Source organism: Bacillus rossius, chromosome 1 (genome assembly GCF_032445375.1).
Source record: "Bacillus rossius redtenbacheri isolate Brsri chromosome 1, Brsri_v3, whole genome shotgun sequence".
In the NCBI taxonomy this organism is placed as follows: domain Eukaryota; kingdom Metazoa; phylum Arthropoda; class Insecta; order Phasmatodea; family Bacillidae; genus Bacillus; species Bacillus rossius.
Window position 1 is genome coordinate 209,772,274 of NC_086330.1, and position 27,555 is coordinate 209,799,828.

Sequence of the window (27,555 nt, forward strand, 5' to 3'; positions counted from 1 at the left end):
ACCACTAAGCTGCCCTTGAAATGTCTTATGCACCACCTCACTCTGTGCAACGGTGTCATCCAGAATCACCGTTCCGGCCGGGTAGGTAGTCAGTGGTGCTGATATATCATTTGGTGAACTGGGTGATGAGCCCTCGCCATTCTTAACCCAGTTGCTGATGAGTTCTGCTTGTATCTGGTAGGATATAAACTGGTCCAGTTCCTCATGATTGTGCAATACAGGGTTCTCGTGCATTTGTACTTTTGGTTCTTCCACAGATGCATTATGAGTGTTGGTTGGTGACATTTTTATATTGTTTACAGTTGTTTTCAATGGGCTTTTATTTAATTCATATTTTGGGACTTGATTAGTTGTTAACAATATTCCATGTGATTTTGGCTGTGGTTTATTTTTAACAATATAACTTTCTTTGCCACTTAAGCCATTTTCACTACCTTGATCATATTCATACGATGATTTGGGAGGATCATCATTATCTATATTCTGATTTGTTGTTTCCGGTTTCATTTCTTTTGCAATTAAAGATAATTTATTTTCGGTAACTGTTTCAGCCTTGATAGTTAGAATTAAAGGACTCGAAACATTATTCTCGTTTTCATTCGTGGTTTTTTGTGTTTTACTGTCTTTACTGAATGCGGAAATATCTTCCGATTTGCATTTGTCTATTTTTTGTTTATCTATATGTTTCCTCACATTCAAATTTACTGATGCCAAAGATAATGGATTAACGGAGTCACTTTTATTTTCACAGTCGCGTGTATTTGGTTTGTTGGACAGATTATCCATTTCATTTATACTGTGCTCATTAAATATATTTGTATTCGCATTTTCGTTTGCAGCTTCGGGGCTAGGTATAATGCTTCTTTGAATTTGAATCATTTCGTCTATTTGTTTTTGAGCAAATGTATTTTCACTCTGCTTTACATCCTCATCTGGAAACATTTGTTTAGTGATAGAGTTTTTTGAACAGAACATACTGCTCTTGTGAGCACCTGCTTCTGGCTTGTTCTCAGGAACCTGTATTTTTGGGGATGTATTTGCATGTATTTTGTTTGTTGATACCATTACAGCACTGGCGAATTTCATATTTTGTTGAGTCTTAAAATCTCGACTTTCCAAATAATTTTCTACTTTGCCTGTGGTAGCTTCTTTTCGTGTCACATTTTCTTCGCAGCTCTGGTTAGCAGTATCAAAATATTTAAGTAATTTTAGATTCATTTCATTTTCTGGATCTGAACTTGAATTATTTTTTAACTTCTTTGTCTGTTCCTGGATATCCGACTGTGGTTTGGTGTGCAGAGAAGATTTAGCCTTTAAAGTATAATCATTTACTTCAATTTTAGTCTTATCATCTGATTTAAATCGAGGGAGGGTTTCTGATTTTCTCCGGTAACTTACTCTCATTTTGATTGGAGAATCCTTCACAACTGAGTACCTCCTAGCTTCTAGGGTGGACTCTCTGCTCACTCTTCTTGCTACAGCTGATTGTGTTATTTCCCCTCTCTGCAGCTCATCAGCACTTCGACTGCCTTTGATTCCTGTGTTAACGTTCAGATTTTTGCCTGGAGATAGCTGAGACCACACTGTCGAATCTTTGGCTTTAGTTGTAGTGGTGGGACTCTTCTGCAACGCTTGGCTTAAGTTAGCATTCTTAAACACCTGTGTTTCATTTGCTCTTCGCTTTGCGATGGCTCCACTGCCAAGCTTTAAATGTTTCTTTTTTGTATCAACCTCTACATTTTTGGATATAATTTGTTGCTCGGTTTTGACCGTCTTAGTTTCTTCTTTTTCCACATTGTCACCAGTGTTGGGTATTTTGTATTCTTTTTGCTGAAGAAATAATTCTCCCTCATCTTTAATAGGTATTACATCGTTGATGTTAACAGTTGGAGACTTTTCAATTTCAATATTGCATTTGTTTTCTTCAGGTTTTTTATTGTCAGTTCTTAAATTTTGTATTGCAAATTCATTACATCTACTTGCTTCATTTTGAACATCATCCTGTGTTTTGGTATTGATTTTTTCTTGTTTATTTGCTGTTGTCAATTTAGGTACATCGCTTTCTAAACATGTCAGTTGCTCTTTTTTTAAATTATTTTCTTCTTCTGGAATTGTTTCAGCTCCTTTAGTATATTTGATTGTGCCTGAATCTAATGTGGAGACAATTGGAGGCCCACTTTTATCTTGCGATCGTTTTGTAGGTTTTTCACATTGATCTTTATCGATGTTATGTGCTGGCTCAATTGCATTCGTGTTAACTGGCTGTACAGTATTTCCTAAGCTCCCTCCTTTCTCTGAAAATTCACTCGCATCACTTGTTTTGTTCTGCGATTTACTCATTACCTCTTCTACACCTTGTGAGCTTGAATCATCTCCACCATGCGCTTGTTTATTTTGATTTTCATTTGTGTGTTCATCGCCTCCTTCTTCCAAAGTTAGTTCAGCTCCAGATTTAGTATCTGAATCCTTTAAATCTCCTACTTTATTCTTACTGTCTTCCTTCTCTTCGTCTTTTATTACTGTTTCTGCACATTCCATTATTTATTGTTCTTGAATTATTTTCTTGCACAAGAGACTGAAGAGTGATCCGTAAGTTTTTGCCTGGAACAAATCACATAAATTAGAAACCATAGTAAATATCTCTTTTGTTGTACAAATAGGTTAATAAATAAAAAAAGTGTTGCAAAGTTATCCCTAAATAAATAAGGAAAATGTATCCACATAACCATAACACAAAAATAAATCTAATTGCAAGCTCGAAGGTACCAAATGCTGGTATAGTAAGTCTAAATCTAACTCAAGGGAACGTTTTTCAATAATTTTATAATTAACGCAATATGAATAAATAGCCGCAGGTAGATGAGAGGAGGGCAGTGTTATTCTCTTCTAGGGAAGAAGGGTGGCAGATTTGCAACTAAAACAGCAGAAATTAAGTGAGAAATTAAGAAAATAAGTGAGCGAGTCCTTCAGTACTCGCCAATGATTTCTAACATCTAACCTCGGTAACAAGCAAAATCCCGGTTACATTGAGTAGAGTTACGAGAAACCTTTTTTGACCCTACTCTTCCAGTTTACAATTTTTCCTCGCGCTGTATTCTCGTATGTGTCTGCTCCTAGTTTATCCATCCCTGTAAATTAAAAAAAATATATATATAATCGATTCAGGAAATTATTATTTAGTAAATTATTTGATTTATAGTTAATTAATATTATACCAGTTTCTTATGTAACAATTTATAAGTATTTACTAACAAAGAATTAAAAGGAATGAATCTCAAATGGTAAACATCTTTCTCTTCTTTCTCTTTCTCCCTTCTTTCCTTTTCTAACGCAATGTGAATGTTAGCGCTCGCTGACACGCTGAAGCACAAGCGCCAACTTTAACCGTACCGAACAATTGAATGGCGCGTGCTTCTCCCTAATTCTTTTTAATATTTTCCGTCGCATTCACGAAATTACTCCCACGGCCGTATACCAAAGAGCTATCATGTTACACATTAAAAATTATGAGGTACACCTAAAATATATATATATATATATATATATATATATATACACTGAAATAGGTATTTCGGCGAGTAGAGCTTGCACTAGGCTGCAGGATAATTTGAACGAAAGACCGGTAACTATCACTACACGATAGTTATTGGGAACTATTTTCGTCCTATGCAGCTACATTGGTATCGCAGCTCTTGTACCGAACAAAAAGAACAGACGCCGACAGAGATGATAGCGACCAACGAGAGCAGCGGTGCGAGAGGTCGTGGCGGAGTCGTGGCACACCGGGGACGCGGAACAGTGGAATGATGCACAAGTGTAATAGCGAAGTCACCGCGTAATCGCATGCGCAACTTTACTTTGGAAGTTCTAGCTCCATTGAGAAGGGTTGACGAGAGCTATAGTCGAGTGAATAAACAGAGAGAAACGATGTTACGACACCCAGAACAATGCAAGGACGGTGCAGGCTAGGAGGAAAGGATCTAGGGGCGGGAAGCAAGGAAAGTTTTAAGTCCATCACTGTAGTGGCGAAAAAATAACGCGAAAGTGGCGTGATGCCGGGGTGGAAAGAACAACAGGATATATTCAGACCATTACTGGCGAGACATAAACATGAGCTATCAGTGGCTAACAACGGTAAACTAGTTAAATATAGAAACCCGCCTAAGCCTTTCAGGCCGAAAGGCTTGAAGAAAAAAAGGAAATAAAAATATATAAATTAGTATTACCATGTAAAATTATAAATAAATAAAAAATGGGCGCGTGTACTTATGTACGCGCGTGAGAAAATTAACTTCTTTGGCATCATTAAAAAATACTTTTTAATTGCATGCAAATAATTAATTACATTAAAATAATAAAAAATCTGGAAAAAGATAGTCAAAACAGTCAATAAAGTTCAGTTTAAATTAAAAAAATAAAATTAAGAAAATTTAGAGAATAATAAATATATATGACATTATTTGTACTAAATATTATAAGATTCTTAATTTTAAATATTTATTATTGATTATTTAATATTTTTAAAGAAAATAACTAAATTTAATAATAAATGAAAAAAAATTAATTTAAGTTTATTCATTTTTTACATATTTAACATTTTTTAAATTTAATATTCACTTTCATTTTTACCAAAATGTTTTCATTAAATTTGTTCATTTATTTTTATAAATATTTTTTATTTATTTAATATAATAAAAAATAATAAAATAAATATTTTAATTTGATGTTTGATTTTAATTTTTATCACAATTTTAAATTAATTGTTTTATTAAAATTATTTCTTTATTTTGTAAATATTAAATAACCAATAATAAATATTTAACATTAATAATTTAATAATATTTAGTATGAATTATATTAAAAAATAATAATTCAATTTATATAAATAAATAATACATACGTATAGTTAATCTCAATTATATTGGAGCACTTGAAAGTGTATAAAGGCACAATGTTTTACTAATATTTACGAATAGAAAATAATTTTATTCAAAATATTCAATTTAAACCACTACTGAATAGAATTTAATTATATGCACATATATAATTCACACTTGTATGAAACTAAAACATGTGTTGTGAATGTAGAAACTAGAAACATGTGGATAAATATTATAAATATGAAAACAGTGATCAGAGGCGTCGAGCGTGCCAACATGCACGACTAATAGAGGTTCTATTTTTATTTTGTTAGTAGCTTTTTTTCGAGACTTAATGAGCGGTTTAGTAAGCAGCTTCAACCTGTTAATTTTGTGTTACAGTGATGCGCGCGCATCTTAAAATTTAACTCTCATCATTTTTTCATAACGCGCCTAAAGAAGTATAACTTCTAAAAAATTATAAAAACATGTGCCCTAATATCATAAAATTTTCACAATGTTTACAAATATTTATATACCATGCAATATTTCGTATCCCTCTACATCTTGTTACGAACGCGAGAGACCAGAACACGATGTCAGGTTCGGAGCTGGCTGGCAGCCCTGCACGGCCACTGGCGTCACGCGCCGTGCTGACGTAAGGCATGATACGCGCACCTAGCCGGATTACAAGGGTCATCACTACGCCCCTCCCCTCTCCAAAACACACGCATCGTCCTGCCTTGGCACCCTTACCTATCGCTGAGTGGCCTTGGGAATTCCGTGGGCCGTGGCGTGAGCGAGCGACGCTATTCTCGACTGTTCGGGCTTCGGGTTGGCCCAGGATGACGCGACTCGTCATAGCTGCCCTCGTTGATTCGAGAAGGGCACCACAGACTACTTAAACAGTGACGTAGTCCTCCGTGACAGTTTTTGGGGAGACAGAGACTCGCGATGGTGAGGATCGGTGAGTGCCGTGAGTGCGGTGAGAGTTCAGCGACGGAGTTTTGGCGACAGAGTTTGGCGAGGAGTTCCACGACATGTGCCGCGTGAGTGCCGAGTTCCGAGCGAAGGGAAGTGTGACATCGGCGAAGAGGGCGAGAGACCCCTGGCGAGAGTGGCAGGTCACGGAGCGACGGGATCGCGAGAGTGCGACAGAAGGGCGTGAGACTGTGTGTGTGGACAGGCGCGAGATAAGGGGCGAAACACTGTCGAGCCTAGCTCCAGTGAGGAGTGAGAACTGCTGAACTTGACAGACATTGAGTGATTGCGGAAGAAACATTTTTAAGGGCGAGTAATTAGTGATAAGGTTTTTTGTAAGATTATTTATTAGTGATGTAAATATAAGTAATCAATAAAACTCAAATAAAACTTAATTGGGCTATCCCTTACGAACCCAGTTTTCCCCCACATCGTAAAACTTTGAAATAGGTGTCACTTCTAATGTCCTTCCTTCACATGCTTCATCAAAATAGAATCGTTTGTTTTATCATTTTTCATACAGAAGCATACATTTCACTAAAAGCGAAAGAATTTAAATCATTTTTTATTTCATTAAATGTGAGAAACATTCACATTAATGTTTATGAATAACTTATACTTAACGCGTATTTACTAGATACTAAACGTTCATGACATCCATTTACCAAATATCCTAACAGCGAATTAAACAACATTCGTTGTCGGTAAAATAAATGTTAGTTTTTAATCGAATTGATTTTGTTTAAAGTTTTTTTTTCCTTTTTTCAATAGGTAACATATTTTTTTAAATGAAAGTATAAATAATTTTTATGCAACATTGTTTTTAAAAATATTCTTCTGAGGGAAGATCTGTGGTTCACATAATATTATTGCAATAGAGTATATTCACTCATGTTATTAAAACGTATAGATTTAAATTTTGAATGTTTGTATCTAAAACATGATTTTATTTCATAACCGATTTGTATAAAAATTTTAATCAGTTAGCTAAGGAATTCCATTAAAATGTCAGTTATATATATTTTATGAAGTAATAATTAGAGATAGCATTTTCAAATTTTCTCTCATTACTGTTGACAGTTAATCTTTTTCTCTTGTCCGTGGTGCGGTTTCCCTCAAGCGCAGGTTATGTAACATCAGTGATAAAATGTGGGTCTCCGCTGGGCTGTAAGGAAATCGAGCCTTGCGCGTGTTTGTCTTGGCGCGGGACATGACCGCATTTCAGCCCGGCCAGCTGACGCGCTGTGTGCTACCGGCCTGGGGATATCCGGCACAAGCATTGTTTGCCTTCCTATCGAGGCCAGTTGAGGACTCATTTTCTGCGTACCCGTTTTGCGCAGGCAACCGTCTGCACCAGCGAGTGTCGCAATCTGGTGGACGGATTCGTGACCACCCGTTCATCCTAGGTGTGGCTGTTTGATAAACTTATCGTGTTTTAAAACTTCTTGTCAGGAAATTTTCCCGTAATAGTTTTGGGGACAAGGAATTGGTATAAAAGGGGCTCTAAATGTAACCTCGAGGCCGTAATCCCGAGACAGACTGTCATGCTGCCCGATGGCGCGGTGAACGGCGATTAATGGTGAGTGAAAAGGTGTCCTGATGATGTCTACATTTAGTTTTTCGCACAAAATGTTTTTCGTAAATGTAAAATTCAATATTGGAGCTGAAGTTTTCTATAAATAGTGAGCGATGTTAACCTTACTTTTGAAAAGGTCACCTTTAAAACTTTTATGCTGTTAGTAGTTAACTGCAATGTATCTCTATAAGTTTTGATGTTGTGAACTCTATCCAGTTGTTTAATCTCTCCATGACATTTCAGTAAAATATTGATTATTAAAGTTTGATTTTAAACTACCAAATCTGTTGCATTCTTCTGTATTCCTTAAACGAGAGTGACTGTTGATAATAACTTCACTATGAAATTCGGAATATCTAACGACTTTGCAGAGTCCACATGGTGCAAAAACCATTGAAATAGTAAATTATAATGTAACATATTAATAAAGAATCGTAACTTACGTGATTTCGGTTTTGAAAAGTTTGTTTTGATCGAATCAAAACCTTGGATAAAAGTAAAGATTTATTTGAATGTTGGTTAACTTGCTCACGATGGTCTTATGTATTTTCCCTGGTACGTGAATTTTATTATTGAGATGTGATAGTAATTTTACACCCTATGATGACAATTATTATTCTGCTTGTACTGGCTGGTCATATGGTTGTTTTAAGAGGAGTATTGGTATACGGTATTTGTCGTGATGAGGCCCCATTTATTTATTACTTATTTATGAGTTTTGAAGGTTGTATAATTTTAGTGTTATTGTTGTTTGTTTTATTGTTATAATAAAAAATCTATGTTAATGTTTTTAAGTGACTTGTTTCGTAACAGTATCCTGGTCTTCAATTCCTGTACAGGGGTCACCCTACTTCAGAGTTCTGGTACAGATAAGCTCTACTGATCTTAAATTATGTTAATTTTTATAGTCTGAGAATCGTCTTACCCTAACCCCCCCCCCCTTATTTAAGTGTGATGTGACAATATTATTACCTACTTTCACTTTTAAATAATTGAAAATAGTAGAATGTTTAGTTTTAAAAAGATATAGCTAAGAATCTCATAATGAATTGCATCCATAAAGAGTAATCTCATGTTATTAGTAATTTTTTATACATACTGCAAATGGGGTGAAAAGGGTGTCCGTTTGGTGTAATAAGAAGAAATAATTATTTAGAAAGTAATCATTAAGGTGTTTAAAAGAATGCCCTTAAAAATTAAATACAAATACTATAAACTGCTCTTTGCCGCTTTCTGAAATACCACTCATTAAGGGGTAAACGAAGGTGAAGTTAGGTTTTATAATAAAAATAATATCCTCGAGTATAATCGAGATAAGATTTAAAACTCTAGTATGAATATAATCACATAAATCTACTAAACTATCATTAACATTTTTCGATTACTCGGCGTCTAAGAGGGTGAAAATCGGTTGTGTATGTTATAAAACGGAAGATCCATATTACCGAATCTATTAAGAGTCAAGAAATAAATTTAGCATGAATTAAAAACACAAAAACTACTAAGTGTTTTTTTATTATTCAAACTTTCACAAGAAAGGTAATGTTTTGTAATAAAAAGCGGGTGTATCTGTGTCATGGACACGGCCATGTGTTGTACGTAAATACGTGTACGTAAAAGGCCATATTTTGTTGGTTTCAATGAGCGCAGAAACCATACAGGATCACACACATCAAGCTTATGTCCGAATGGATTGTTGACAAACGTCGTAATAAAATGTGCACTAGCTGCTGCCCAATGTGGTTTCATAATCGACGATCGTACACAAACGATGACTACACAGTCCGGCATCGATATGAAAGCGATTTCATTATCCACATGCATAATTTCAACCGCCCCACCTGCAGATGTACTGGCACCGTCGTTGATCCACTCAGCAGCATTCATTCTTTTACGTTCCCGGCACTGATTCACTCGGTCATATGGAGTTTTATTAGTGTGACACTCCTTTGAGTGCCACGTTGTGTTTCCTTGGGTTTTGTGTGTGATCGAGGCGCGGGCGCAATCGTGCACGCTATCTGTGTGCAAGCGCGCACGGCGATCTGGTTAGTTGCGGGTTTTGTCGCGCGGCGCTGCGATTTGGTGTGTTTGACGTGCGAGCGTTAGTTTTTGTGCTGTTGGTACGCGAGGGAATTTAGCGCTCGGGTGAAGGAATTGGTAGTATTGGGCGTGCGTTAGGCAGTTGAGAGGAGCCAGCTGGTGGTGTGAGTTGATGTGAGTCGCTTGAACGAGGAATGTCGTACCTACTGAAGAGAAGGGTTGGAGTAGGAGTAAAAGAGGGTTAACTGTGGGGAAGCCTTCGCAACAAATGACTGGATGTTAAAATTATAATTCATCTGCGCGCCCGAGACAACGGTACAACGGAATAGAGGCTCACCTTTCATCGATTAGCTAACGAGAGTTATGAATTCAATCAGCATTAGTTTCACGAGGGATTGTGACGATGAGTAAGCAAGTGGAGAAAGAAATGAAGCCGAATTGCGTCGGAGTATTGGACTGATCACGAGAATAAAACGTTTTGCTCTCATAAATCTACACGTCGGGGTGCCAGAAGTTGTAATAATATTTTTTGCCGAGGACAAAAAGGAAGTTTACTGCAGAGATCGTTTTTCATGGCGAATGAAGATATAAAGAGTGCTGCTACGAGGATGCCGTGTTTTACCTGCTTGTATATTAAAGCAGAAGCTGGAGTCTACGAATAGAAGTTTTGTGAAATCAGTGCAGCAGTGATGACGTCAGCGCGGTGACTTCAAGGCACGTCAGCGGCTGGAGAGAATAGGGCCGCTCCTCCGACACTTCTGTAAATTGTAGGGGCAATTTGATTTTTCTTCATAGATCAGTTTTCCTTCAAACTGTAAGTGTTGACATTTTTATTTTTTTGTAGATGTATCGAAGATTTATTTCTCTCTTAATTAGGAGTCAATGCATGTGTAGGTTTTCCTCAGATTTAATATTTTTTTTTGTCTCGTGGAGTTGTGCTCTGATTGACTGCTATGTTGTGTCGCTTTTCTTTCGTTGTTGCTTTTTTGCTGCCGACTAACTATTCGGCTGTAAATTCCGGCGATTAGTAAATGCTGAGGCTTATTCAGGTTTGCCACACAAATAGGATGAGTAGTTTGTAAAAAAAAAAAAAATTCTTCCCTTCCTGCTAGAGTAAACTTGATTTTATTCCGTTGGAATTTAAATTATATTTGTTATATTTATTGGTGCTCACCTTGTTTATCTTCATAAAGTAAATTCGTAACGGAAATAGTGAACTGAGGAAACTTTTGTTCTTGGTTAGGTATTACTATAATACTTGTTAGGTGATTATTAATTTTATAAATGTTTTGTGGCATTATATTGTGATTACAAGTTACATAGTAGGTATAGACTTTATTGCCAGTCCAGCTTGAAGCATTTTACCAAAATAGGTGTTTTATTAGCACAAGTGCAGGTACATTCTTAAATACTCAGTAACTCTATCTTGGTGCTAAAAATGTATTTATTATTGTGAATAGGCCAGTGACGTAATGTGTATGATATTGATGTCTGTAATAGTAACTGAACAGAGAAATTTTAAAATATTTAAATATTTTATATCATTTGTTTTCAAATGCTATGTTGCTATATATATATATATATATATATATATATATATATAATTTTTTTATGAGATTTTTAGTGGGATTAAGTGGTCTGGTGTAACCGGTGCACCGGACGATGGGGGCAGGTGGTTTCAGAATTTGTGAGCCTGGATGTTGTATTGGAGGGGAACGGCCTGTATGCCCCCTTTGCTAGAGACCTTGACCCCTATTGATTATTCTATTTTAGGTGTCTTTATATGATTTTAAGACTGCTGGAGTCTGTAACTGAAGTAATGCCTTTTTCTGAGTTGGAATATTTACTGTGTATATTTTTCTTTTTGGAACTGAATATTATAAACTAATACCCTCAGCCTGGGTTTATTATTATTGTAATCCAGCCTTCTGCTTGGTCCCTATTAGTGTTTTCTGGCCTGGTCAGGCAAAAGAGGGGGTTACAGGCTGCGCCACTCTGCTCCTAGAGCTGTGGTGTTAGTTGTCAGTGTTGTTGTTTCTGTTGTATTGCTGTGGCAAACCTTGATCGACATCATGCCTACCGCCTGGATTCAGCGGCTGAGCAAGGCCGAGTTAAAAATTAATTTATCTGCAGCGGGGATTATGACTGAGGAATCTGAGGATATAGAGTCATTGCGTAAGAAGATGATCAATTTCCTTAAAGGTAATAAGGGAGGTGTAAATGAGAATGTTGGAGAGGGCAGCACTAGCTCTAGGGGGGCTGAAATGAAAGTTTCTTTGGTATTATCATCTTTTAAGAATATCCCACAGTTGTACAGCTATGATCCTAGCTAGGGCTGTATTGCAGTTAATGGTTGAGGTAGATAAACTCAAGCGCAGTTTCCTTTTGAGTTCAGATGTCGAATTAATTTAAGGGCTGTTAACTAAGTGCTCAGGGGTGGTCCTGGAAGTGTTATTATAAGGCCTTGAGAAAGGGAACACCTGGGAGAGTATAAAATCTAAAGTTTGGAAGGTCATTTGTCCTGTGAGGGAAAAAGAGGATTTGATTAGGAATTGCATCCATCGTTTTCAACGGAAGGGGGAACGCATGGTGGAGTATATTCAACATCTAAAGGAAAATGCTTCTGCTTTGGGGGAGATACTGACTACTGAGGAACTTATCAACCGGGTTTTAGACAATATGGATCCTGGAATCCGGCAACAATGTGCCTTCCTTCAGCGTCCTAGTAATGAAGAGGAGTTATGTGGATTGGCAATAAAAGTGGATAATCTTGTGTACACCTGTCGTGTTTACGAGGCCCAAGAAAAATTGAAACGTAAAGAGAATTACCAGCGCAAAAGTGAGTTTAGGGTGTCCGCTACAAATTACTCTCAACATCAGAAGAGCGAGGTTTTTTGTTATAGATGTAATAAATCTGGACATATCGCTAGCAGATGTAGGGATCAAAGACCTGATTATAGAAAATGTTTCCAGTGTGGTCAGAGCGGGCATATTGCTAAATCTTGCCAGGCCAAAACTTCCAGTGGGACTGTCGGAAAAGGGAGGGAACTTGATAAAGATGCTGCGGGTCAAGTAGCTGTCATTAGAGCTAAATAGGGGGGCAAGAAGTATAAAAGTTTTAGGGTGAACATGCAAGTGGGTGAAGAGAATTTTCAAGCCATGGTAGACACTGGCGCTAATAGCAGTTTTGTCAGTCAACGATTTGTGAGTCAACTAGTAAACAACAGACCTGAATTGAAGAGTAGGATATGTATTGGGGAAGGTTTCAGTTTGTAAGTTGCAAATGGTGCCAGCTGCCAGGTGAAAGTTTTCTTCTTGATGCATTTCAAGATTATGAAGTTTTCGTGGACAAGAAAATTTTGGATTCTACCCAACCTTATAGGAGATGTGATATTGGGTCTTGATTTTCTGGAAGAGACGAGGGCCATCCTCAATTGCGCAGAGCGGAAACTGGTGTTTGGGTTTCAAGATAACTTTGAAGTTCCGTTATTGGAAAAGAAAAATAGAGAAGAAGTTTGTTCAAGAATTCAAGTAGAGGAAGGGAAATTCACTAAAGAGCAGGAAAATCAGATTAAAGAAATAATTGAAGAGTTCCTAGATGTGTTAACTTGTAAATTAGGAAGATGTGATATGCTGCCATATAAGATCAAGGTCTGTGATGAAGAGCCCGTCAAATGTAGGCCCTACCAGTGTTCGCCACCCAAGTTGATGGCATTCAAGGGGATTATTAAGGAGTTGGAAAACCAGAGGATCATTAAGCGAACCTTATCCCCCTATGCTTCACCTGCTTTCCTTGTGAAGAAAAAGGAACCTGGCAAATACCGGCTTGTACTGGACTATCGTCTACTCAATAAGAAGGTAAAGGTTGACCCTTTCCCTTTACCTAATATTGAGGTTCTTGTTCAGTATTTGAGTAAAGGAAAATATTTTACAGTATTTGACTTGAATTCAGCCTTTCACCAGTGTGTATTAGATAAGGAGAGTTGTAAATACACAGGCTTTGTCACACCTTGGGGCCATTTTGAATGGGAAAGAGTACCATTCGGAGTAAATTTTGGAGGTCAGTGTTTATCCAGAATCCTGCATACACTCTTGGAGGATTTTCAGTTTGATTTTGTTGTCTCCTTCTTGGATGACATCCTTGTGTTTTCTGAGACTTTCGAGGAACATTTAGAGCATGTGAAGAAGGTTCTGCAGAAATTACGTTTCGTTGGGTTCACCGTCAATCCAGACAAGGTGGTGTGGGCTAAACAACAGGTTAAGTTTTTGGGATTTTTGGTAGCGGATGGAAATTTGGTTATGGATCCAGAGAAAATTGCCCCAATCGAGAATTTCCCAGCTCCCAAGAATGTTAAAGGAGACATGCGGTTTCTTGGCATGTTGGGGTATTTCTCGAAGTTCATTCCTAACTATGCTGAGTGTTGTGCGCCGCTGAATAAGCTCAAGAAGAAAGATGTAGAATTTGTTTGGGGAAATGAGCAGAAGAATGCCTTTGAAGATCTGAAGTATGCCATATCTCATCCCCCTATTCTTCGTTTACCAGATTTTCAGAAGCCTTTCACCCTTCAAGTAGATGCTAGCAGTTTAGCCTTAGGGGCAGTGCTGTTACAGGGAGATGAAGGGAACATGAGGCCTGTAGCTTATGCGGGAAGGGCGCTTACACAGCGTGAACAAATGTATAGCACCTATGAAAAAGAGGCTTTAGCTTGTATTTTTGGTATGGCGCGGTATGCTAACTACCTGGAACATGCCGAGTTCAATCTGCTTACAGATAATCAGGCACTCACCTGGCTGTTCTCTCACCCGAGACAGTTAGGTAAAGTCGGCCGTTGGATAATGCGATTGTCAAGGTTCAGTTTTAATATCTCTCATATTAAAGGTTGTAATAATGAGGTAGCAGATGCCATATCAAGAATGTATGATCCTGGAGAATTCGAGGTAGAGAAGAAAGAGGAAGGAAAAAAGAAGAATTTGTTTTGGCCATCAACACCATTCCTGAATCCTTCATCAACATTGAAAGATAACAGCAAGATGATGAGGAGGGTCAAGAACTCAGAGACAAGATCGTGCGAGGGAGTTGTAAGGACTTCGTAATGCATAAGAATATTGTCGCGGGTTGAAATTTTGCAGAGTTGTTGAAATCAAATTTAGGGACTTTACTGACGGGACTCTGGGCTGGCTGCTCTGTTCACTCGTCAGCGCAAGTGGCGTGACCATGTAATTGGGGCACGGGGCCGGCGCGGCGCGGCGCGCTGCGGGCTTGCAGAATTTTGTTTGTTTGTTTGTTCGGCCGCGCGCGCTGGCGCAGCCACGGGCCGCAGTTACTGGGGCGCGCTGTCGTAACAAGCCGCGCGGTGTGGCCTGCACGTCGGGGTAGAGGGGGGTAGCTTTCCCAGATGTTCTAGTTAGTTGTTTAGTAAATTTGGCTTCAATAACGAGCGATTTGTTATGCTAGGTGCGGCAGGGCGCGCAAATTTAAGCGCAAGTGAGTGGTGACTCGGGGCTCACTCTGGTGGAAGCTATGGCCGATGCCAGAGGTTACGAGTTGCTAGGTCGTTAGGTAATTCAAGTTAGGTCATAATGTAGTCGTCTTCAAGCTTTCGGTCGGAGGCTATGGCCCTCGTCACTAGTCGTTTAGATCTAATTTTTAAAATGTAATGTTCGTTCGGGAGTTCAAGGGCAGGAGAGGCCCCTACGTTAGTTTTAAGTAATCGATCAAGAAAGGCTTTTCGGAAAATGTGAGTATGGACTTATCTTTGTTTTAATTTTAAGTATTAATTATGATTTGATGTATTAGGAAGGATTAGGGAAGAGTTTAGTGAAGTTCTCTCTTTCTCTCTTGTAAAGATCGTTCAGTAGTTAAGAAAGTAATGAAGAGATTATTGTTTTAAACTGTAATCCCGCTATTTAAATGTTATTTAAAAATGATGTTGATTATTTGACGTTAAGAATAAAATCATTTTAATTTAGTATTATGTTATTTTGCAAAATCTCCTTAGTTCAGCTCTCACCAGACATCCTGTACGGGATGACGAACCTATGATCCTAGGTACAGTAAAGTATTTTATGAAGTTAAGAGATGTTGAGGCCAAGCGAGTGACTAAAGAGCTACGATTCTCTCCCCCCTCTGAAAGCGAGACGTGACAGAAATGGTGGAGGCGCCGGGTAGGTTCTATTTCTGGAGAGAGAGGGGGAGATTTTATGTTTATTAGTTTATTATTAAGATTCAGTTTCAGATGATAGCAGGTTAATAAGAGTTTACTTGAGGAGAGGATTACGGAATTTAAGCTAAGTGGAGGAAGTCTTTGCGAGTTTTTTTTGACGTATCAGATGTTTATTTGAGGATACTTGTAAGGATAAAGTTTATAGTGATAAGTTGTTTTAAGTCGTTGAGTTTATCGGGGATTATTACGCGAGGAGAATACGTTATAATTTAAATGCTTATTAGAGATAATGCAAGTGGTTTAATTTAAGTGAAATTAATTTTAAGATTGTAGGTTAAGAGAATTATAATTTAAAATAAATTTTTTTGTCGTAAATAGGAATTATTTTCAAGAGAAGTTTGTTTTGTTGTCGTGCGCGTAGGAGACGAGACGTACGATTTAAATAAGTCGAGGGAAAAGATAAACGTTAGAATGGAATTAAAGAGAAAACGAGAGTTTATTTAAAAGAGAGTTAAAGAATTTATAGTGATGTTTTGTTTTAATAAGAAAAATGTTGAGAGTTGTTTCAGAACGATACGTCAGTGGACGTGGCAGAGTGAACACGTGATGGGGAGGTGCTGAGACCTAGCAGAGAACGGAACAACTGACAAGCGAGGGTTGGCGCACCTGATGGAATTCGGTGACGTCACGGGCTCATACGGAGACGTGGACAGGAGACCTTGTTTTGATCAGCTGTACGGTAACTTAGCGATAAGAAAATAGACTATTGGTTAAATAAAATTAAATTTAAGTGTGTTTTAGGAGAAGAGGAACTTTCACTATGTAAGTAATTTACTTTAAGAAGTGTATGATGTATAGGCTAGAAGTGTTTCGTTGTAAGTTGTGTATGTTTTTGTTAGTTAAATTCTACCTTAGTTTTAAAAATATTTTTTTTTGGGATTTGTAAACAGTAATAAGGAGGTACACTATAAAATCGATAAGCATTGAGAAAAGTGGGAAGGATAGTTTTTGTGTGTAGAGGGAATTTACTCCAAGGGAACAGAGAGACAAAATTAATGTTTTCATTAGGGCGAGGGACCCTAAGGTGAGGTGTTGTGTCCCTGGGGCGAGGGACCCTAAGGTGAGGTGTTGTGTCCCTGGGAAGTAGGGATTGTAGAGCAGACCCATAGGATATGGGCTGGCTACGTGAATTAAGGGTCAGGAGAATCCTGAGAGTTGTGAATAATTGGGGCAGGAGTTCCCCATGGTAGTACCGAAGTGGCTATCCTGTATGGAATAGGGTACCACTTCAATGAATTTTGTTGGTGGGGTTAGAGTCCCCTGTTGTGTAGTAGGCCTATAGCCGATAGGCACTACAGTGAAATTTTTGGTTATTTTGTGAGGTAAATTCCCTGGGTTAAGTTAGAGAATGTGTTAAAAGTTAGGAAGAAGGGAAATGAGAAACATTTCTGAAGTGAGTTAGTGTACTTGCCTAAGTTTCAAATTGAATTTTACTAAATTAATTTATGAGAAAGTTTTTTTTCTGTCAAATGATAATGGAAGATAGCTAGGTAATTGAATTAATTTTTTTTGAGTAAGGTGTTTTAAGTAATGAAATAAAATAATGTGAAGTAGTTTGAATAATTGGGGAGGAGTTTCTATAAGAGTTTAGATAATTGTTTTTGAATTTATTGAGATATTCAGCCAGTGGAGTTTGAGTGTGAGAGATACAGTGAGATTTCAAGGAAATCGGTTGTTTATTAATTAGGAAGAATGAGACTTTATGATTTAGAGTCAGTAAGCATAGTTAAATTTACGACATGATATTTGGTGACAGTTTACAGTTATTAAGGGGAAAACAGAGTAATCTATTTATTTTTATTTTAATGGTTTGAAGAGAAGATTATGAAGTTTTTTTTAAGTTTCTTTGGCATGTTTGAATAATTTTTATTTGGATTTTAAGAAATTATAGAGATAGAAAGTTTAATTGATTTACATTAGTTTGGAATTATGGAGGTTTAATGTTCGATTAGCCCTAACTTGATGGTCGGATCTCAAAAGAATGCCGTAAAACCGATAGCCATTTGAGAGGAATGCGGTAGGCGCTTATGTAGAGAGGGGTTGTGGGAAAACTCCTTGGGACTGATGGCAGATCAGGGGCCCTAAATAGTGTGTGATGCTGTAAAACCAGTGCAAGGGAAAGCCTGGTATGCTTAAATTTTTTTTTGGGCACAGGTTAGGTAAACCTGGGGTTCCATGGGATTTAGTCATGTTAGCTGCTGTGGGACATTAAGATTTCCAGGCTCCATAGTAAATTCAATGTAAATTTTTGTTTTCTTAAAATAATAAATTTGTTTTTTTAGAAATTTGATTTGTAACAGTGAATACAGACCCCGAGGAATAAGAGTTGTCATGCTGTGAGAGAAGAAGGTAGTAGGCCTAAAGTGGTACAGGCACCACAGAGGTTATTTGTATTGTATAATTTAAATATAAGGAAACTTGAGAATTTGAAATTTTGTTGTTGGGTTGGACACCCATAAGAAGAATATAGGCAGAATTTTTATTGTTATGAGATGTCTAATTTAATTGAAAAGAAGAAAGTTTAAAGATGCAAAGTAACATTATTATTGTAATAATTGAAAGAGATTAAGAGGTAGAGAGAAATAGGTAATAATTTTTAAGTAAGTAACTAAGAATGAATAATAAGTTAAGTCTAGCGTAAAAGTTTTTTAAGTGTGTTAAGTTAAGAGTCATAAGAAAGTTTTTTTTTAAGAATGTCATTGATAGGAAGTATTGGAAACTTATGGGAATTTTAGGGTAACATAAATAATGTAGGTAATGAAAATAAATAGATGGTAGGATTCAGTTAAGATTAACATTTGAAGCAGAATTTAATTGAGAAGAAGGAAAATAAGTAGGCCTAATGAAAAAAAAAAGAGGGTTTTATGGTAAAGAAATTTTTTTTAATAATAAACAATGAATAAATAATGTTGTTTCAGGGTAATATGTACTAATAATACAATTTTTTTTAGGACCAAAGAACAGGAATGATGTAACTTAAATTAACATGTATTTAAAACTGTTACAGATTCATTAAGATGAGCTGAGCAGCAGTACAGTTACAAGATGGCAAGAGTTCGAGAGACAAGATGCAAGATTTCAGAAACAAGAGCCAAGACTGAAGATTCAAGAGAAGAGAAAGCTGGCAGCCATGGACTTACAAGTGAAGATTAATAAGGTCATGTAAAATTTTAATTTTTGGAAGACAGCCACTGTAGTTTTTTTTTGTTATAAACATTATTTATAGAACTTTTTAGGTTATAGTAATGTAATGGAAATAATGAGTTGTGATAGCTGTCAAAAAGAACTAATACCTTAAGTTTAATTTATAAAATAAATTTTCTTAATTTACAGAGGGATTAGTAGTTTTTTTAAACCTTATTTAGGTTGGAATTTAAATACAACAGCTTATTATAAATGTGTACGAACAGTTCAAGTTCACAGTTCTGATAGGTAGGTGAGATGATCTTATTGATTTTGATGATTTGTTTTTTTGAGTTGATTTTAAGTGTTGTGGATTAGACAATGAAATAGTTCTGAAAACTTAAATTATTTCAAGCCAAGAAATAGTAAATTTAATTTTAACTTAAGGACACCAGAATTTAATTTTTTTTTTTGAATTAGTAATTTTGAAAATTTTATACTTTACAAGAAAGGTTATAAATAAACTGATCGGATGGAATAAGGATGCAGTAAATCACAATTTCAGTTAGAATTATTGATTTGCTTTTGAGGTTCTGAAGGAAAAGTAGCTATAATTTAAAAGTTTAAATAAAAATGTTTTTTTTTTTTAATTTGTTTGAAATAGAAAGTTTAAAAGTTAATTAGTCATGATCTAGGTGGATGATGGGGTGGGAATTGGCCACTATTTTTCCCTATAACCTCCCTAACATGGCCTTCTATTATATCTAACAGAAAAAAAGAAGAAAAAGAATACTTATTATTAGTTAGAATGTTTTTTCATGAAGATACCTGATGAACTTTTTTTTTATTGTTGGGAAAATTAGTAGTAAAGTTAATTAGATATTTTTACTCGAAAGAAGAAGAAGATGTTGATAAAGCTGTTTTATTGCTCGACAAGCCAGAGAGTAGTGTTTCCCCTCTGAGCTTCTATTATTGACTACGTTGTTTACTCTCATGGGATAGCTGGTTCGGCACCATGGAGAGAGATTGGTGGGCATTGTGGTTGCCCCCAGAAGAAAAGAAGAGTAGAAGAGGTTATGGGTGGGTCATGTGAAGTGACCTTCAACCCAGTTACTTTGTGGGGACTATTTGCTGTATAGAGAAGATCAAGACTCAAGAGTTAGGGAAAATCATTGGAGGTCATGTTTCCCTTCCTTAAGTTTTTCCTATGAAATAATTTTCCTGATTAGATTATGCTAAGGGTGGGATACTTTAGGTTAGCAGTTGAATTAAATAATTTTATTTTTTTGTGTGTTTGCATCCTTGCCCATCGATTGCAGTTTAGTAGTTAGTTTTGTATTTGTAAGACGTGTTGGTAATGCCTGTTGATGATGTTTCAGAATTGTAATCTGTTCGTGATGAGGATGGCAAAACTCCGAAGCAGATGTGGGGAGAAGATGTGAGCTGCCCTGGAAGCCAGTCCAGTAGCTGTTGGAGTTTATTGGTGTTTGCTGATGGCCAGCCCAGGGAGCTACTCTTCTCGACAACACTGACTTCGAGGAGTTGCACCAACCTTCACGAGATAAGAGTTTCATTAATTGAAACACTGATAATTTTATAAGAACACTTAATTTTTTTGAAGAAAGAAGGAAGTATTGTGATAAATGGAAACTGGGAAAAAAATTAATAATTGTCAAGAATTTGCACATTGTTTAACGAATACTGAGAAACTAAGAACATTAATTTAATTTGTAAAGAGAGCTTCACTAACAAACAATTTTTTTTTTTAGTATTGAGAACTCGAGCCTCTGAAGGTCCCTGTGAGAAAACACCAGATAAAAGGTTTACATTTTTATTTTAATGAATAATTGTTTTAAATTATGTTGTGCAGAATCTAGGTGTATGTTCAGACAGTAAGGAACTAAGAAAATTATTATTTTTGTGAAATGAGGAATTTATAGTTATGGTCTAATGGAAAAAGACAATTTGTAATTTTGAGGTAGCTCGATGGGGCACGAGCTCTGTGAGGGGAGGGTTATGTCGCGGGTTGAAATTTTGCAGGGTTGTTGAAATCAAATTTAGGGACTTTACTGACGGGACTCTGGGCTGGCTGCTCTGTTCACTCGTCAGCGCAAGTGGCGTGACCATGTTATTGGGGCACGGGGCCGGCGCGGCGCGCTGCGGGCTTGCAGAATTTTGTTTGTTTGTTTGTTCGGCCGCGCGCTGGCGCAGCCACGGGCCGCAGTTCCTGGGGCGCGCTGTCGTAACAAGCCGCGCGGTGTGGCCTGCACGTCGGGGTAGAGGGGGGTAGCTTTCCCAAATGTTCTAGTTAGTTGTTTAGTAAATTTGGCTTCAATAACGAGCGATTTGTTATGCTAGGTGCGGCAAGGGCGCGCAAATTTAAGCGCAAGTGAGTGGTGACTCGGGGCTCACTCTAGCAGAAGCTTTGGCCGACGCCAGAGGTTACGAGTTGCTAGGTCGTTAGGTAATTCAAGTTAGGTCATAATGTAGTCGTCTTCAAGCTTTCGGGCGGAGGCTATGGCCCTCGTCACTAGTCGTTTAGTTCTAATTTTTAAAATGTAATGTTCGTTCGGGAGTTCAAGGGCAGGAGAGGCCCCTACGTTAGTTTTAAGTAATCGATCAAGAAAGGCTTTTCGGAAAATGTGAGTATGGACTTATCTTTGTTTTAATTTTAAGTATTAATTATGATTTGATGTATTAGGAAGGATTAGGGAAGAGTTTAGTGAAGTTCTCTCTTTCTCTCTTGTAAAGATCGTTCAGTAGTTAAGGAAGTAATGAAGAGATTATTGTTTTAAACTGTATTCCCGCTATTTAAATGTTCTTTAAAAATGATGTTGATTATTTGACGTTAAGAATAAAATCATTTTAATTTAGTATTATGTTATTTTGCAAAATCTCCTTAGTTCAGCTCTCACCAGACATCCTGTACGGGATGACGAACCTATGATCCTAGGTACAGTAAAGTATTTGATGAAGTTAAGAGACGTTGAGGCCAAGCGAGTGACTAAAGAGCTACGATTCTCTCCCCCCTCTGAAAGTGAGACGTGACAATATCATTCATAAAGTCAATCGTAAAGGAAAAAAACGTGTTTGGGTACCAAAAGCGGTACGAGAAATGTTGTTGCGGTATTTCCATGATTCTACTGTGGGAGCTACATGGGAATAGATAAAACGGAAAGTAAAATTAGACAAGAATTTTTTTGGGATAACCTACATGAAGATGTGAGGGATTACATCAGGAAATGTAAGGAGTGTTAACTCGCCAAGCAACCTAAGAATACAAAAGTGGGAGCGTACTCTGTCCAGACAACACAAAGGATATGGGAGCGAGTGTTTATTGATATATTTGGACCTTTGCCTAGATCGAGCCGGGGGATGAGTTGCATATTAATATTGGTGGATGCTTTTTCATGGTATGTTATTCTACTCCTGCTCCGAGACATGAAGGCGACTTCTGTGAGCTCGAAGCTTGAGAATGAAGTTTGGATGATTTTTGGGAGTCCTGAGATATTAATTTCTGATAATGCCACCTACTTCACGTCTATCACCATGAAAAACATGTGCTTCCAGTGGGGCATCAAGAAAGTGCATACGAGTCCATATTATCCCTGCCCCAATTTGGTCGAACGGGTAAACAAATCGGTAAAGGTTGCATTGACGATTTTCCATCATCAAAATCAAAGAGGTTGGGATACTGAACTTCCTTCACTCAATGTTGCCTTGAATTCTGTAGTACATGGAGTTACTGGTAAATCTCCTAGCATGATCATGTTTGGACGGGAGTTGCCGCATCCCCTACTGAGTGTGTGGGGAATACCACCAGGTTGTTTCGAGAGCACTGGGAAAAAGTTGGAGGAGGTTTGGTTGGAAACAGAGAAGGCGTTAGAGAAAGCACACACTGTGATGGCGAAAAGATTCAACAAGGACAGGATTGACTCAGACATCAAGAAAGGTGATCTGGTGGTGTGTCGGAAAGTCGTCTTGAGTAAGAAAGTGGATTTCATTTCTAGCAAGTTGAGTCCAGCATATGAGGGTCCTTTTCGTGTGCTATCTTTTCTGACTCCTGTTACAGTCAACCTTGGCGATCCGGAGAAAGGGCATTCAGTGAAGAAGGCTCACATTTCAGTTGTTAAGAAGTTTATACCATCTTAGAGGTTCTGTCTGGTGGGTTTTAGAGGTATCGTGAATTTTGGTGTCTTGTCAGTTTCTTGGTGGGTTAAAAGTGTTTGAATTTTCTTCTTGGGTTTTTCCTTAGTTGGGTGAGATCCTTTTGGTTTGTAGAGGATGTTGTTCCTTGTTGTAATCGTTGGTATTGTCTTGGTGATTTAGTTCTCCTCTTGGAGTTTGGGGGTTCTGCTGTCGTCTTTCTCTTCGGTTTTGGTCTGTTTGTTGTCTGCCAGGGGGAGTGTTTAGGAGGGGTGGCTGTGACCCTCCTGTGAGTGCCACGTTGTGTTTGCTTAGGTTTTGTGTGTGATCGAGGTGCGGGCGCAATCGTGCACGCTATCTGTGTGCAAGCGCACGCGGCGATCTGGTTAGTTGCGGGTTTTGTCGCGCGGCACTGCGATCTGGTGTGTTTGACGTGCGAGCGTTAGTTTTTGTGCTGTTGGTACGCGAGGGAATTTAGCACTCGGGTGAAGGAATTGGTAGTATTGGGCGTGCGTTAGGCAGTTGAGAGGAGCCAGCTGGTGGTGTGAGTTGATGTGAGTCGCTTGAACGAGGAATGTCGTACCTACTGAAGAGAAGGGTTGGAGTAGGAGTAAAAGAGGGTTAACTGTGGGGAAGCCTTCGCAACAATGACTGGATGTTAAAATTATAATTCAGCTGCGCGCCCGAGACAACGGTACAACGGAATAGAGGCTCACCTTTCATCGATTAGCTAACGAGAGTTATGAATTCAATCAGCATTAGTTTCACGAGGGATTGTGACGATGAGTAAGCAAGTGGAGAAAGAAATGAAGCCGAATTGCGTCGGAGTATTGTACTGATCACGAGAATAAAACGTTTTTCTCTCATAAATCTACACGTCGGGGTGCTAGAAGTTGTAATAATATTTTTTGCCGAGGACAAGAAGGAAGTTTACTGCAGAGATAGTTTTTCATGGCGAATGAAGATATGAAGAGTGCTGCTACGAGGATGCCATGTTTTACCTGCTTGGATATTGAAGTAGAAGCTGGAGTCTACGAATAGAAGTTTTGTGAAATCAGTGCAGCAGTGATGACGTCAGCGCGGTGACTTCAAGGCACGTCAGCGGCTGGAGAGAATGCTGCCGCTCCTCCGACACTTCTGTAAATTGCTAGGGGCAATTTGATTTTTCTTCATAGATCAGTTTTCCTTCAAACTGTAAGTGTTGACATTTTTATTTTTTTGTAGATGTATCGAAGATTTATTTCTCTCTTAATTAGGAGTCAATGCATGTGTAGGTTTTCCTCAGATTTAATATTTTTTTTTGTCTCGTGGAGTTGTGCTCTGATTGACTGCTATGTTGTGTCGCTTTTCTTTCGTTGTTGCTTTTTTGCTGCCGACTAACTATTCGGCTGTAAATTCCGGCGATTAGTAAATGCTGAGGCTTAGTCAGGTTTGCCACACAAATAGGATGAGTAGTTTGTAAAAAAAATAAAAAAAATCTTCCCTTCCTGCTAGAGTAAACTTGAGTTTATTCCGTTGGAATTTAAATTATATTTGTTATATTTATTGGTGCACACCTTGTTTATCTTCATAAAGTAAATTCGTAACGGAAATAGTGAACTGAGGAAACTTTTATTCTTGGTTAGGTATTACTATAATACTTGTTAGGTGATTATTAATTTTATAAATGTTTTGTGGCATTATATTGTGATTACAAGTTACATAGTAGGTATAGACTTTATTGTCAGTCCAGCTTGAAGCATTTTACCAAAATAGGTGTTTTATTATAATTTGTTTAAGCACAAGTGTAGTTACATTCTTAAATACTCAGTAACTCTGTCTTGGTGCTAAAAATGTATTTATTATTGTGAATAGGCCAGTGACGTAATGTGTAGGATATTGATGTCTGTAATAGTAACTGAACAGAGAAATTTTAAAATATTAAATATTTTTATATCAATTGTTTACATATGCTATGTTGCTATATATATATATATACATTTTTTATGAGATTTTTAGTGGGGTTAAGTGGTCTGGTGTAACCGGTGCACCGGCCGACGGGGGCAGGTCGTTTCAGAATTTGTGAGCCTGGAGGTTGTATTGGAGGGGAACGGCCTGTATGCCCCCTTTGCTAGAGACCTTGACCCCCATTGATTATTCTATTTTAGGTGTCTTTATATGATTTTAAGACTGTTGGAGTCTATAACTGAAGTAATGCCTTCTTCTGATGTGGAATATTTACTGTGTATATTTTTCTTTTTGGAACTGAATATTATAAAATAATACCCTCAGCCTGGGTTTATTATTATTGTAATCCAGCCTTCTGCTTGGTCCCTATTAGTGTTTTCTGGCCCGGTCAGGCAAAATAGGGGGTTAAATTGGTATCATTAAATTGATTTTGGGAAGCCCTTTCGAACTGTATACAATATCTGCATTTGAATTTGTCTTTTTGACGCGTATAGGCCGACAATATATATTTTTTTAACACGATATGTATTCGCTGTAACTATTTTACAGCAATGTTTTATACATGCAATCAATAGATTTGGACGAGAGATGACGATTAGAACTCAAACGAACGCCGTAGCTTCTAAGAGTCAAAAGTTATTCAAAATGGAAATATCTAAACGCAGCAAAATGACCTCAATATGGCGGCGCTTCCCCCTCCTCCGCGCGCGACGAGTCACAGTCCTCACTTAGCGTACTGTAAGGAATGTTTTGATCTTTCAGCTATCCAGAGGTGTAATTAAATTTTTGCTGGGGATGATAGATATGTAGCTGCAACACCAGACTATATCCCTCGATTTTGTTACCATCATTTTTTTTTAATTGCCTCCCACTATGGAAGCAATTTTAAAGACGTATTCACGTCAAAAAATTTTCTATGAACAAATTTGAGAAGTAATTATTATAGTGTACTAGCTGTAGTGCCCGGCGTTACCCGGGCAGAACACAAGGTGATATATTGTACGTCAGTTAAAGCAAAATGGATAACGCTATTTTATAGTGTGGTGGACATAGACACACAATTTATGTGTTCATGTCTATGACCTCTGATTTACGGTTTAAAAATTGATGCGCTGCAGTGCCATCTAGCGGCGAGTTACAAAAAAATGGATAGTATAAAAACTTTCTCCATGAAAAAAAAAAAACAAACACTTTTATGTGCCTAGTGTCATGGCGATCAGTCAAACAGTGTCGGAGTTTATCAACGTCAAACATACATCCCAAAATCCTATTATATATGTGTGTGTAAAGAATTCTGTGTACGTAATTATATAAAAATATGAATTTTTGGATGTTTATTTAATTACGTTTTTATTATTAAGACGAGATTGATAAATTAAGAGAGTAGATATAGACCATTAATTTTATAAAACATGGAAAACTTAAAATTCCGTAAAAACCATAGTTTCGTAAAAAAAAGAATATCCAAACACAATCTTTGAATAAGGGTAACAAGGAACCGCAAAAGTAGGCGTGGGGAGAAAGTATTATTTTATTTATATATGAAGTCTACTTGCTATTTTTAAAGTTACTATAAAAGTAGTTAGGTCTGGATCCGACTGGCCCAGGAATAGGATTGAGGATGGAGGATGGGGTCGGAAATAATGGATTGTGACATAGTGGCCGTCAACTTGGATGACCTTAACATTGAACCTTGACCTTGAACTTACACTTGAAATTGACCTTGACCATCCTTATTTGCACAAAATTAGCCAATAATCGGCAAAATTCCCAGTTTAAAGGAAAACATTCCGACAAAAAACTCAAAAAATCAGAAAAATAAAAAACTTCTCTATCTCAGGGGAAAACCCCACAAAAATTCAAAAATTATAAATGTAAAAAACCTCGAAAGACTTTTGCCTTAAAAAACATGTCCTCAAAGGTGCTTAAAGCCCTCATCAACAAGACGTCCTAAGCCACTTATCTCATAACATTGACCATTAGGATACCATGGTAGCCATTTTTAATTGTTACTTAACTGTTGCACTTTTAGTTACGGCCTCTATCTTGAAAATCAGTAATTATCAGTACATTTTGGTAAAATTTTATAATAAAAAATTATTTAATAAAATTTTTAGTATAAAATGTTAACCATTTTAAAATTATGACTTCACATCCGCTATCTTAAAATTCCGTTATTGTTACCGGAAAATATTGGGAAAAAATTTAGATAAATGAAAAAATACTATGCCTTAAAAAAATTGAGAAACACTATAATGCAAGGCGAAATTCCTTCTCCTTGATGTCTAGCGAACACCTACTTCTTTTGCAACAATAATAGAGCACCCCACATCCAGATAAAACAATATATTCACCTCAACATAAACACGTGGCTCCATGTTGGCAGTAATAGGAACTACTCGCAAAAATTTTTTGAATGAGATAAATTTACACCCGCTGACCAAACATTTAAATTCATACATATAAGAGCGATAATATTGGTTAAAATATTTCAAAAATGAGCTTGTTTGACCCTGGTTAAATCATTTACTGTTTGAATTATGCAGTCATTTTTATGACATATTAATATGAGTAAGCGTTGTTCTAAAAACATTATTTTCATCGTCGGTATATAAGTGGTGGTACTATAGAATTTCTTTCATAAATAAAACAATGCAAT

At 37.2% G+C, this 27,555-nt stretch overlaps 1 protein-coding gene across 1 annotated transcript in view; it reads right to left on the reverse strand.

The window, feature by feature from the left end:
* Positions 1-27,555, reverse strand: part of LOC134543156 (uncharacterized) — an 872,531-nt gene that overhangs the window by 25,187 nt on the left and 819,789 nt on the right. Inside the window, exon 3 of the mRNA XM_063388061.1 lies at positions 318-2,601. Within this exon, the coding sequence (XP_063244131.1) occupies positions 318-2,538 (2,221 nt within the window). The 5' untranslated portion in view covers positions 2,539-2,601. The remainder of the gene's footprint in view (positions 1-317; positions 2,602-27,555) is intronic.